The 13,920-nt window shown below is 43.6% G+C and overlaps 1 protein-coding gene across 2 annotated transcripts in view; it reads right to left on the bottom strand.

The window, feature by feature from the left end:
• ETV4 (ETS variant transcription factor 4) overlaps window positions 1-8,926 on the bottom strand; it is a 53,214-nt gene extending 44,288 nt beyond the window's left edge. The window contains exons 1-4 of one of the 2 annotated variants that reach the window (XM_066586507.1): window positions 8,731-8,926; window positions 5,609-5,700; window positions 5,337-5,427; window positions 4,493-4,540 (exon numbers count right to left, since the gene is read on the bottom strand). In XM_066586507.1, the coding sequence (XP_066442604.1) occupies window positions 4,493-4,540; window positions 5,337-5,427; window positions 5,609-5,665 (196 nt within the window). In that variant the 5' untranslated portion in view covers window positions 5,666-5,700; window positions 8,731-8,926. Of the gene's footprint in view, window positions 1-4,492; window positions 4,541-5,336; window positions 5,428-5,608; window positions 5,701-8,572; window positions 8,690-8,730 lie in introns of those variants that run through there. The other variant, XM_066586508.1, reaches the window with a different exon arrangement.
• Window positions 8,927-13,920: the final 4,994 nt, after the last annotated feature.

Below are 13,920 nucleotides of genomic sequence, written 5' to 3'. Positions count from 1 at the left end.
ATCCAATCAATTAATATACCATCACTAAACACATCAAATGCAACCCAATTGGTTTATTATTAAGTCATGATGCAATTAAGCTCCGACTGATCCCCAAGTAAACCCCAAAAGCTTACAATGATGCTACCAAACAATCGGCTATTTCCGGTCCCACGTGCCGCCCTCCTCGATAATACATCAATAAGTCAACAGGATACAGACAGATACACAAAAGCAAATGCAACAGATAGGCAGAAAGAGAAACCTACCGGTGATATCAAACCAGATGGAGACCGGGGCTCGAAGAGATTTAGTTATCCCAATATTAAAGAGCATGGTGCCGTTGTCATCAGCATGGGTCCTTTGAGGAAGACGCAAGAGGCTCATGTCCCAATGCTTAGGGACCCGCAGTGCCAAGCACCACTTCTTAACTTCTCCATTCTTCTAAGTAGTTCATAGAGAGACCTGCATGCTCACCTGCATTCGAATTGCCAGTTCTGACTGTCTTACACCCCAGCGACACTCAAGAAACGCTCATATATGACTGAACCAATTGTTTAAACGTAAGAATCATTAGACCTGAATCTTCATTAGTCTTTTTTAACCTCTTCGTGGCAAACGTGAAGTCGTTAAAGGTTTCAGATGATGATTGGAAGGACAATGAGCTCTGATGCATTAATTCAGACTTCAGGGCCAGGACAGCTGGACACTGACCAAGATACAATAGCGATTTTTTTTCCTATTATACACCCTTTCCATGATTCCAACATTTGACAGGCAAGTCCCCACATTCTATCATCTAATCTATCTAGATGAATGGATTGAACACTTTAACCTGTCTGATTTAATAGTCAGTGTATAGAGGGTAATAAGAAAATTGCATTGTTTTAAAGTAGTGGGAAGTGGAGCGTGTTGAGTAGTGAACTCTGGGGAGAAGGGATTTTATCTATGGTCCACAAATAAGGAACATTAGAAGAGGTTCTCTTTAAATAAAGAACAAATTACGAGTTTTTTTAATTTTTTTTGGTTGACCCTTGATTGATCATGCGGACCTTGACCGATATGGGCAGCATACAGTATATGTAGGTCTTGCGTCTTCTGGAAACGACTCAAGCAAACAATTAGCTACCAATGTGCACCATCATCTAACGACAAAGGAATCCATATTCTCCTACAGTACCAATGTGTCTAGACATTTGCCACCAGTATCCACTTGATCAGCTTGTTTTCTATTGAGCTCTTATTGCTATGGCCGTTAAAAAAAAGTCAAACTGACAAGTGGCTCCTGAAGCCCGTGCTATTTTGACCATTTTGAGCCAATTAGATGCACATTTAATTAGTACTAAAGCTTGAAATCTGGACAGCAAAAGCAAAAATGATAGGTTTCAGGTCAATGTCCGCAATTTCCGATGGTTGGGTTCATGGTATATCCCATCGATATACCTGTCTCCAGTATCAATAGAGAATACAGCAAATACAGATAAATGGAATTATGAAAGCAACTAAAATCCAATTAATGATTTTTTTTTATACCTGGATGGGATTTAGGTAGTTATTCACTTTCCATATAGTATTGCTTGGTGGAAGAATAGACTAATACACAAAAAAATGTAGGCAGGTGTGAAAATAATGCTGCAAAGTAAGAATGTTTTCCAAAAGATAAAAGGTGTCTGATCGGCTCCAGATTTATTCTGCAACAGGAAAACAACCCAAAAATATACAGCTAATGGCATTAAGAACTTCGTGAAATGGTATAGAAGAACACGGAGTCCTGGAGGTGATGGCACGGCCCCACAGAGCCCTGATCTCATCATCATCCAGTCTGTCTGAGATTACATAGAGAGAGTGGGATTTGAGCAAGCTACATCCACAGAAAATCTATAATGCTCCAAGATGTTTGGAACAACCTCCCTGCCGAGTTTCTACAAAAACAGTGTGCAAGCGTAGCTAGAAAAGGCGATGCTATTTTGAAGGAGGCTATATTGATTGGACTTAGATTTCTCTTTAGTTCATTGACTTAATAGTTTATTTTTGTCAATTAACAAAATGCAATTTTTGAAAACATTCTTACTTTGCAGCAGTTTTTCCACACCGGTCTACAACCTTTGCACAGTACACACAGTATATACCTGCTAGCAGCTGAAGTGCCAATAATAAATTACAGATCTCTGGCTGAAAAGATTCTCATCAATTTGTCCGTTACACTCAAGATTAACGATCTCTTTTGGACAAGCTATATATTAAACACATTTCTGATGCTCAGATGTAGCAGAGCCCAGTTACCCATTTAGCTTTGCAAGAGCCCATAATGTGTGCAGAATGATAACAGACAAGACTATCCAGCGGCGTTGTCATTGGAAGTCTAGGAAAAAAACCTCCTAACCCGACACATTATCACCGTGGTTGTATACTACTAGAGGGGTCAATCAAGTCGATGTTACTCAACAAAGCCACAACCAATAATGAGTCATAGACAAGACTTGGGGAAAATCTGTACCAAGCTCTTTCCTGACAAGGTATATAGGAATCTATTCAAAGTGAAATAATTAACCCTATACAGCCAGTGAACACGTGGGCCCATTACACGAAATGGACAACGCTTCTACCTTTTGCAAACCTCTTCTTCAGAAGTAACTAAAAAGCCTTTATAGTCAAAAGTGATGAATGCACCAACAATCAGAGCGCTCCACATCACAATGCTCCGGCACTAGTCTGCTATAGGCATGGTGCCCTCATGGTCATTTCCTGTGTTAATGTACACCACATGTTATTGTCCGATTGGCGTCATGAGGACATCAAAAATGCATTTATCATAGGAAAACTGTCAAGTATCAGATATTTAGTCACAGCAGATGCTGGAATAACAAGCGGGTATCTACGTCACGTTTGTAAGCCTTGGTGCAGCTAATCGGGTAGATAATATGCAAAAAGTACAAAATATCCAACTAGATTAACCATTTGCTACTAGATTCCTGACTACAGCAATTAAAGGATTACCAGAGAGGACAGTTTTCAGAGACTGCAAGCTCCTATGTGTCACTATGTTTAAAGGGGTTGTACCACAAATGCAAGTTATCACCTATCCCCAGTGGTGAGACCCCCACCAATCAGCACGTTATCCCCTATCGACTTGTTATAATGGTACAACCCCTTTCAGAGTAGATTCACATAAACGGGTTTTTTTGTCCGTAAAAATTGGAAGGAGATAAAAAAAATATCATTTTAAATGGTTATATTCACATGTGCTGGATTTTTATCCGGTTGAACAGTCCACGGCAAAAAAAAAATAAAAATAAAAAATCACAGCATGTCCTATCTTTTTGATGAATTTCAGGTTTAAATCTCTCATTCAAATCTATGGGTACGTTTAAAAAAAAACCGAAAAAAAAAACAAACCATTTGTTTTGCACTTGCTTATTGCGATCCGTTTTTATGGTTACCATGGTAACCTCTAAAAAAAAAAAAGTGCAGAACCAGGAAGTATGTAGAAACCTTCATGCATATAAAAAACGGATGCATAACAGATGAAAGTTGCGCAAAAAAAGGCTGATTTTTCGAGACTGAAAAAAAGACCTCACCCATATGAATATAACCCTTTTGTGAACTCCTATGCACAAACGTAATCTCGGCTGGAAGCTCTTATGTAGCACTATGCTCTAGAATGTGAATGTAGCACTATGCTCTAGACCAGTGTTGCTAAACTAAGTACCCCCAACAGATTACACCGAAATACCTGCACAGCAATACTCATACAGTACACTCTTTATTAAAAAGTGAGACATAACCTATACCAGCAGGGGTAAACAAACACAGGTTATGGAGCTAGACTGAAAACCTGTCCATGCCAACATGCCAGTGTGACCCTCTGCCCTAGACTGTTAGCTCCCACGCAATAAAGTACAATACAACAAACAAACCCCGTAGCAATTACTCCACTATTTGTTTCAGACACTACAGAATAGGTGGGTGCAAGATTAATAAATGATCATTCCTTTCAAGCTCGTACAGACGGCGTAAAATCTCCATCCAGCATTCCATTTGCTTTCAGTCTAATTAGACTCCGAGGAATTACTTTTCCTTTCAAACTCATGTTTGGAAAAAAAAAAATACATTGCAGAAAGAGATTCAAAGTGCAAACGCATAAAGAGGACCACACGGCGAATGCATCGACAAATTACAGCTTTAACCCTTGCAAGACTAGTATCATTCATGTAAAAAAAAAAAAAAAAAGTTTTAAAAAGGGGAATGCTCTAAATTGGATGGGGGGGGGGGGGGGTGAAGGGGGGCGGGGGATGGAGGGGGGGGCTAAGGCTGGAAGCCAGATCCTATTCATAAGCAAATACACAGCACAATTGTTTTATTCATAATCCCGAAGTTAAACAAGTCCCAAAACGTTGGCAGAAAAGAAAAATATCGCTCATCTGTGGAACGGGCTAAAATAAATAGAGGGGAGGGGGGAGGAATAAATACAGATGTGCCGACCGTGTAATAATAATGGAAGGGTGAAACTTACCTTCTGTTAACCAGGTTTCTTGGAATTGGCTTAAATCCTGGAAGAGATCTGAAAAAAAAAAAAGGAAAGGAAGAGTGTTAATCCAGGATCCGGGTTTCAAGAATTGTTTGCATTTTCAGACAGACACTCCCTGCAGACCGTTGTATGGTAATATACGTACATTGCCTAGAATAGGTTAACGGCATTGTATCACCCCGGAACTCTATGCAATGTACATGTCTCATGACTGTTCGTACAGATGTGGAATACACCAGGTGCACGCATGTAACTCGGCTACATATCGATTCGACACTGATGTAGCAGAGTTGAGTTTGTCATGCAATCGTATGATAACTCATTCGGTAGGGAAAGCCATAGACACAATTATGGAAAGTTATACACTCAGCTCTGCTGCATCTGTACATAGATCGTGTACATAATAGACAGCGCTTTGGTATATAGTGGTGCTATATGAATGGCAGAAAGGCATTTTATTACTCGAGTCTTTACAATTTACATTCTGTCCATGTGTGGTATAATACATTTACCTGATGATGGGAGTTTAGATGACTCATCAGAATATTAAAAAAAAGTACATATCATATATTTATTTATTATATACACACACAATGTTTTGTGTTTATAATATATATTTGTGTATTTTTTATGTGTGTTTGTAGTATATTTTCCATCATATAATAAAAAAGTAACAAGTAAATATCAATAGAACTGAGATGTTTGGATTGTGAGATGTTCCCCCACAATGAAGCCTTAAACATACATTGTTACAGAAAACAATATGACAATGGGTTACTGTAGACATGCAAATATGTGCCCCCCTCTTGACAATAGCTAAAAATGTTACCTTCAGATTCCTGGGGCGGGAGATCTGCATCCATGAATTTTCTCCGAGCGGCCATACAGTATCGGTCTACGTCTCCATGCCCTTGAGGGTTCTACCAAAAAAAAAAAAAAATTGCAAAAAAAATCCAAGTGTCAAATTAAAATACCTTGATCGCAACGTGAGATTTCTTAAGCAATCAGGAGAGAGGATCTTGTGACCATGGCAGAAAAGTTGTAGTGAGTAGACAGGAGGAGGAGGAGGAGGAGCAGGAGGAGAATAGCTCAAAGACTCACATTTGTCAGGGTATAAGGCACTTGCTGATCCAGGTAACCTCTCATCCTATGGTCCATTTGTTAACTGTGTGTTGTCATGGAGGATTGGCAGTCTGCAAGGACAGGAAAGAGGAGGGGGAGAGAGAGGAGCATGAATGGAGTGCACAAACATGCATACATAATGAGACCCATTCACAAAAATGCATACAGGAGGGGGGAGGGGGAGGAGAGGGGGAGTGGGGTGTCTAGTCAAGGAAAAGCTGTGGCCAATTAGCCATGGATTTAAACCAATAGGACGGCATAAACAGAGGCCAGGTCGGAAACCAACTTCTGTGTGTGTGTGTGTATATATATATATATATATATATATATATATATATATTTTTTTTTTTTTTTTTTTCATAAGGCGACACCTAATTACAACTCTCTGTTGAATGGAATGGAGCAGACATCGGCTGGCTTCATACAGACATATTTGCGCACGCAAAAATTGTGCGTGCAATATACAGAGAATGGATCCATTGATTTCAATGGGGATGCGCAAAATACGCTAGGAGATGCATGAAGCACTGCGTGACTGCGCAGGGAAAAGAACCCATCTGCAACTGAGGCTAAGTAGCTATTTCAATCTGTGGCTACTTTTCTGCCACAGGCAAACGCATAAGCCTTGCATGCAGAAAAAGAACAGTAGTATACACCAATACGTGCGCAAAAAAGCATTGTTCGTCCAGCAGTAATGCTACATTCATGTGCGTGCAAATGTGAAGAAGGCCTAAAGCTTCTTATGTTCTACAGACGTCAGCTGGGGGGTTGTATATGCATGTATATATATATGTTCATACGCACGCACACACTCGTAAACCTGCAATTTTCAGGTTTCTGAAATCCATGTTAAAAATGCCCGATTCGCATCACTGTATGTTAGTTTTTAAAGCGCTGAGCAGAAAATCGCGTTGTTCCAACAGCTAAAATGAAAAGTACATTAAAGGCTTATTCACACAAGCGATATTCTCGCACGCGTTTCATGCGATGCCACAAAACTTGCGCAGATATGAAATTAATTCTTTCGAAGCATGTTCTATCTTTGGGCGTTCCCTCAGTACGCCTCGCCCATTGATTTCAATGTGACCTTAAAATCCATCGCGTGCTATTCAAGTGTGATGTGAGGTTTCCCACTGCAGTCAATCCTTGAGGATCGTAACGTCACAGAAGTGATGCGATGCATTTTTTAATCAAAAATGCTTAACGTCACCATAGAAAAAAAAACACGTTGGCAAGTGCAATATCGGGCCATGTTACTCGGCACCATATCACGCTCACCGGGTTTTTAATTCTGGCCTAACATGAGAGTGCGATGCGTCATTCTGGCTCTCATACAGAACAATTGGCAATTCCTGCAGCAAAACTGCCTAAAAGTAGGACAGGCTGCGATTTTTTTTGATCGCGCACTGTCAGTGCAAGTAAAAAAAACCATGAATATGTAAATTACCCCATTAAAAAAAAAAAAATGGGCTCCTGAAACGCACAAGTTCTGCGAATCTCAGAATCGCACAAAACTCGCACGTTATTATTGCCCATGTGAATACAACCTTACAACGCAGATCACTAAATGTGCGTCACTGCTAGGCCACGACAGCGTCACAAACGCCACGGACTGTAATAGGAACTGATCTCCAACAATAGAAGCAAAAACTTATCCTTCATATACGGTTTATCAGATTTTTTTTTTTTATTATACTGGAGTTTTTTAATGTTACTTTATTTCTAAATAAAAACTGCGTCCCACCGGCGTCTGACACTTTTTGTTAAAATTACCCATTTTTGCATTTTGAAGCGTTCCTTTTGTGGCTAATGACCCCACGTCCAAACGGTAGCGGTAGGAAATTAGGAGGGTGCTCTTGCCCAAAGTGGAATTAGTCCGTGCGGACATTTAGGGCTTATGCCCACGAACGATGCGGAATACAACCGCGGGAGTACTGCGATTAAAAACCAAAGAATGCGAGCAAGGGATCGCATTTTTCCACGTTCTCCATTCCTTGATATCAATGGAGCACCCACTGCGGAAATCTGTGGTAAAATAGAACATGCTGCAATTTTTTTACCGCAGCAGAAATCCGTATGTGTGCGTTGGCAGGCAGAAAGCTATTAGCTTCACGCGCAGATTTACGCCACGGGAAACGCGGTGCAAATCTGTCCGCGGGCATTCACCCTTATGCGTCCCAATGTTATCCCTATGGGAACTTGAATTCCCCATCTTTTCAAAACCTTAAGATCTGCTGCGAATTAAGGGCGTCCTGCGAAAGTGTTGTTACGGATTTCTAACATACAGGAGAAATGATTCCACAAGTTTGCAGAAAAACTAAAATGAAACAATCCCGCAGTTGAAATCCGCACTAATTGATGAAATCTGCATCCTGCCTGCGACTGCATTTTCTGTAGTGACTTTTCCACCCGCACATTTAGTTCATTTTTGGGGGTCCGTGGTATTTGTTGTTTCAAAACTGTGATATTCTCTCAATATGGCGTTTTTCCCTTTTCCATACGGAAAAAAAAAAAATTCCAAAACAACAGACTGTGTGAACAAAAAAAAAAAGCCTCTAAAAGTGCAATCTTTGCCCGAAATAACACAAAAGGCCAGAAAAACTGCTCAGAATGAAACTCACCATACACAATTGTTACTTCACACAACTACAATGTCTAAAGATGTTACAACACGTCCAAAAGGATCATTTTGGCAGCACCAATGCAGCGATTATCGTTACTGGTCGCATCAACGTACAAATCGCAGTGGATGTGGCCATTTTTAGAACAATCAACTAGTTTTAAAGTGTTTCCCAGCACATTACACATCTGAAACCTCCACTTTCCATACGCCATGTCTACTAAACACAGTTATTCCCTCGCCTGAACATATGGCTGCAACAACACAGCTCCAAGAAAAGAGATCAGATCAGTCCAAGGACACAACCCTGCTGCTAGAAGTACCTGATCTCTTCATTCCTGCAAGAATCTCTAGGTTTTAGGAAGGAGGGAAGCCCCAGAATGCACTTCCCATGATCGCCCAGGGTGTGTTCACCTCCCTTGCACCGTGCAAAACAAGCAGATGGTGGAATAAGTTGATATAAAGCGATCGGATCCCTCACCTCGGTGTTCTAGGAGCTGCGGGAAGGTCTCACAGGCTGTGATCACCACAGAGGGGAGGGAGTGCAGCTCTGCAGCCCCAGATTTAAAGTGCTGATTTGAAAGGACTTGTTTTTCTCGCAGCTCAGACAGTTGTTTGCCCAGGGGAGGCCGCGATTGGTGAGTTTCCTCTTTCATGCTCTCACATTTCCCCTTCTCTTCTTTTGTTTCATTGAGTTTTTTTGTGAATGAAAGCCAGCCTGGGAGGAAGGAGCCAATCACAGCGCTCGCCGCCAGCCCCGCCCAGCCAATGGAAGGAGGGGAGGGAACGGCCAGCCAATCAGGGGCGGAGCTGCTGAACGTTCCATTCAGAACGCTGGCACTCATTCATAAATCGGAGAACAGAGCGGACTTCATTCATGGAGGAGGAGGAGGGGAACGAGGAGCTCCGGGCTGCCCTGTCATGTCAACAACATGTGCAAGGAGACACACCGGCTAACAGGGACACCACTGCAAAAAAGTTGCAACTATTAGCAACTTCCTTCTAAAGTTCACAACTTGATTTTAACTTTTTTCATGTTTTTTTTTTAGTTCTTGCAGATCCCCTGCAGACAACCTATTACCCCTCTGGATCAACATTTGGGGGGTAATAGGCTGATTCGATGGACACAAGGAGCAACATTATGTTCTATCAACTAGTTTATTGGGGGTCATCCATGATTTCACGCTCTGTCCAAAAGCAATATGGACTGAATTTGCATGTGAAAGGGGTTCTACCCCAATTGCAATTATCCCCTATCCACAGGATATCTTATTAGAAGGCCCCCACCAATCTTGAGAAGAGGGGTCCCATATCACCTGTCCCCTTCACTATTGGCTTACTGCACCGACCCACAGTGAAAAGGAGACAGATTGGACGCTGGTCACGCAAGCACACTATTCCTATATTCACGTAGGCCCTCTTCACATGGGCGTATTTCGTGCGTGCACAATACGCAGAGAATAGAACGCAGTGATTTCAATGGGTTTGTTCACATGCCTATATTTTTCTGCACATTTAGGTCGTGCAAAAAGAAAAGGCAGCATGGTCTATTGTTCTGCGCATCAAAAGTCCCCATAGAAGTCAATGGGGATGTGTGCAAAATATGCTAGGAAACGCGTGAAACACTGTGCAATTGTGCAGGAAAAAAACACATCTGGAACTCATTATACTAATTAGCCATTTCAATCAGTGCATCTTTGGCGCATGCCAATAAACATGCCTTGTGTGCGAAGAAAGTACAGTAAAAAACACGAATTTGGATGAAAAAAAACATTATTCATTATGCAGTGCTAATACACATACACCCGTGTGACAGCAGCCTTAATATGGGACTGTGGAGATATCTGAGTTGGTGCCGCTCGGCTATTTCCATCAGCCCCAATGAAATGAATGGAGCGCTGGCTGTGCATGCTTGGCCACTCACAGTGACGTCACTGCAGGGGGAGAAGCGACCTGGCATTGGCAGGAGAGCAGGACACGGGAGTTAGCAGCAGGGGCATAACTAAAGGCTCAGGGGCTCTGACGCAAAACGTGAGCTGGGCACCCTTCCCCTCTATCTGTACCAGTACCCATACCTAAACCATGCTGCACAGAGGCATAACTTGAAGCTTCTGGGCCCCAATGCAAAACCTGTAACAGGGCCCCCAACTATAATGCTTTATTCATAGTACTGAGCTCCCTATATGGAGAAGAGAGGCCTTATGGGCCCCCTAAGGCTCCTGGGCCCGGGTGCAACTGCATCCCCTGCATCCTCTATAGTTATGCCCCTGGTCAGCAGTGAGATCCCACCGATCAGCGAGTTATTCTTTATACTGTGGGTAGGCGATAACTTGACCTTCTGGCACAACCCCTTTAAAGGGGTTGTCCCGAGGCAGCAAGTGGGTCTATACACTTCTGCATGGCCATATTAATGCACTTTGTAATGTACATTGTGCATTAATTATGAGCCATACAGAAGTTATAAAAAGTTTTATACTTACCTGCTCCATTGCTGGCGTCCTCGTCTCCATGGTGCCGACTAATTTTCGCCCTCCGATGGCCAAATTAGCCACGCTTGCGCAGTCCGGGTCTTCTCCTCTTCTCTATGGGGCTCCGTATAGCTCCGTGTAGCTCCGCCCCGTCACGTGCCGATTCCAGCCAATCAGGAGGCTGGAATCGGCAATGGACCGCACAGAAGCCCTGCGGTCCATGAAGACAGAGGATCCCGGCGGCCATCTTCAGCAGGTGAGTATGAAGACGCCGGACCGCCGGGATTCAGGTAAGCGCTGTGCGGGTGGGTTTTTTAACCCCTGCATCGGGGTTGTCTCGCGCCGAACGGGGGGGGGGGGGGGGTTTAAAAAAAAAAAAAAACCCGTTTCGGCGCGGGACATCTCCTTTAAGTTACTTTTACATGGGGCGATTATTGCCCGAATAATCGCTGCACACGGTGAATTCAGCTGGTAGTAGTCCCATGCACCAGTAGTAGTCAGCTGGTAGTAGTCCCATGCACCAGTAGTAGTCAGCTGGTAGTAGTCCCATGCACCAGTAGTAGTCAGCTGGTAGTAGTCCCATGCACAAGCGGCCACCGACAGCGCACTAAGTGAGAATTTGCTTACTTGTCAGAGTTTCTTGGTTTCTTGCCCACCTAAAAACCAAGCAGCTATCGGCTGTGTACACAGGGGGCCATTCATTTATGAACAGCTCCCTACTTGCAGTGAATAGAGGCGGGCTGGCCGGATAAGCTCTACAGTGTGCTCCGCCTCCATTCAGCGATGTGTGAACACACGGTTAGGCCACTCTTACACATGCGCTTTTTACCGCGATTACCACAGCATTTTGAATGCCTCGGTAATTGCAGCATAGCGCTTCCATTGATTTCAATGAGGCCTCGCAGACGTGCTCGAGCATAGCATTTCCTAACATCGAAATTTTCGAGCACTGTCTGCTCTATTTTGACACGTCTTCAGGCTTTTTAACACACCATATCACCCATCACAATGATGGGGTGTCTTAAAAATCGTGGCAAAAACTGCGGTTAAATTAAGGGGAAACGCCATGATCGAAATCGCAGCGTTTTGCCGACGCTGTGTGTGAGGGTGGCCTAAGGGTACTTTTACACGGGACGACTCCATTCAGAGTAAACAGGCAATCGTTTGTAGATGAACAGCTGTCTGTCTACACGGACCGATAGTTACTCGGTTTTTATGTGAGATGAAAACCACGTAACTCCGACAAGAGATTCTTCCTCACTCGCCCTGTTGGCTCCTGTGTTTGCATGGGACGACAGTAGCCCATAATTACTGTTTTGGGCAATTACTCAGGTGACTGTTGGTCCATGTAAAAGTACCCCAACCCCACATAACCAGCCCCCATATCCCAGAACTATAATGTTGGGCAATGTGTACTGACTAATTCTGCTTTTCTTTCTGGGCTGAAGAGGAGCCCTGCAATGAGCAGGGGGGGGGGGGGGGGGGGGGGGGGGGGAAATCATTGCTGCTATCCATTAGATAAATCCACGAGATTTGGGTTCTCAGACTTTTTCTACTCAGCCAGTCCATCCAGGGTGATGCTGGGACCTCACCAGAGAACAATTACTACCATGCAGTGCCCATAATTTCCCCAGCAGCAACAACCAAATACTACTGGCAGCAGCAGCATTGTCCCACTTTCTACCCCTCACCTCACTGGCAGCAGCATTGTATCCCATTTCATCCTTCCCCTCACTGGCAGCATCACTATCCCTCTTTACACTCTTCACCTCATTGGCATCATGGTCTAGCATTTCACCCTTCCCCTCACTGGCAGCAGCACTGTCCCCCTTTCAACCCTTCCCCTCACTGGCAGCAGCATTGTCCCTCTTTCAACCCTTCCCCTCACTGGCAGCATGGTCTAGCATTTCACCGTTCCCCTCACTGGCAGTAGCACTGTCCCCCTTTCATGCCTTTCAACCAGGGGCGTAACTAAAGGCTCAGGGTCCCAGGTGCAAATGTTCAGCTTGGGCCTCCACCCTACCTGTACCCATACCCATACCTAAACCATGCTGCCTACAGCTGCAGAATGAATTTACATACATGATCTAGCCCCTTGGCATAAGCTTTGCAAACATGACTCATTTCCTGGACTATGTGAAAATTTGTTTGTAGCCCCTTAGGCTAGGCTCACACAAGTGTATGTTTGCTGTGTATTACGTGCACTGTATGCGTATGATACACGATAATTCGCAGGCAATCAAATACATTGCCATCTGCAGTTCTGCTCACATTTACAAATGGAAACTGCCTAATACACACACGCAAAAAAGAACACAGCATGTTGTATTTTGTTGAATACTATGCGTGAGAGAGCCTATAGTTCTCTATGGCTGCGTAATCAATACTGCCCATACGCAATTACGTTGCGTATGGGCGGCATTAATACGCGCCATTGCAAAGCGATGCGCGGGAAATATAAAAAATAAAACAGGTGGACTGCGCGAGACAGGCTATATCAGCATGCTCCATATCACTATATACAGGGAGATGTAAATACAACTCCAGTATACAGTGATATCGGCCATGCTGGTGTACGGGCGGTTCCACATCTGCCTCAGAACCTCCGGTCAGAGATTCCGTCACAGATCCAGCACCAAATACTGGAAGAAAAAGAACTGCATTTCATTCTGTCCAAAGACACCTGGGAGGAAAGCGATCAATGGAGTCCGCCTGGTGCTGTTTGGTTCCATCCAGAGACAGAGCCGTTTGGCCATAGGGATTCCCCAAATGGAGCAGAAAAGTGGAATTCGCAATGCAGATGTGAAACCACCATATCCTGGGTGTCTCCTGTATATAATTATATATGCACAGCTGGTATAAGTTATACACCTCCTGTATATAGTGATATGGACCATGCTGGTATAACCTGGGTATCTCCTGTATATAATTATTTATATACAGCTGGTATAAGGCCAAATGTACATGACTGGGTTGGATTTGCATGCGGGATCCCGCATCATAATGCAACCCTGTGTCCGGCCGGCGACCCCTGCGTATCCGTCCGGATTCTTCATAATCTGTATTGTAGATATGCCGGTTGTCGCACATGCGCAATACAGATTATGCCGCACCGTCGCTAGGCGATGATGCAGATTCCGCGGCCTTTCCGCAATGATGATTTCAGAAGGACTGCGGATCGGACAGCTTCCATTGACATGGAA

Source organism: Eleutherodactylus coqui, chromosome 13 (assembly GCF_035609145.1).
Source record: "Eleutherodactylus coqui strain aEleCoq1 chromosome 13, aEleCoq1.hap1, whole genome shotgun sequence".
Classification (NCBI taxonomy): Eukaryota; Metazoa; Chordata; class Amphibia; order Anura; family Eleutherodactylidae; genus Eleutherodactylus; species Eleutherodactylus coqui.
This window is presented reverse-complemented; position numbering and strand designations above follow the sequence as displayed.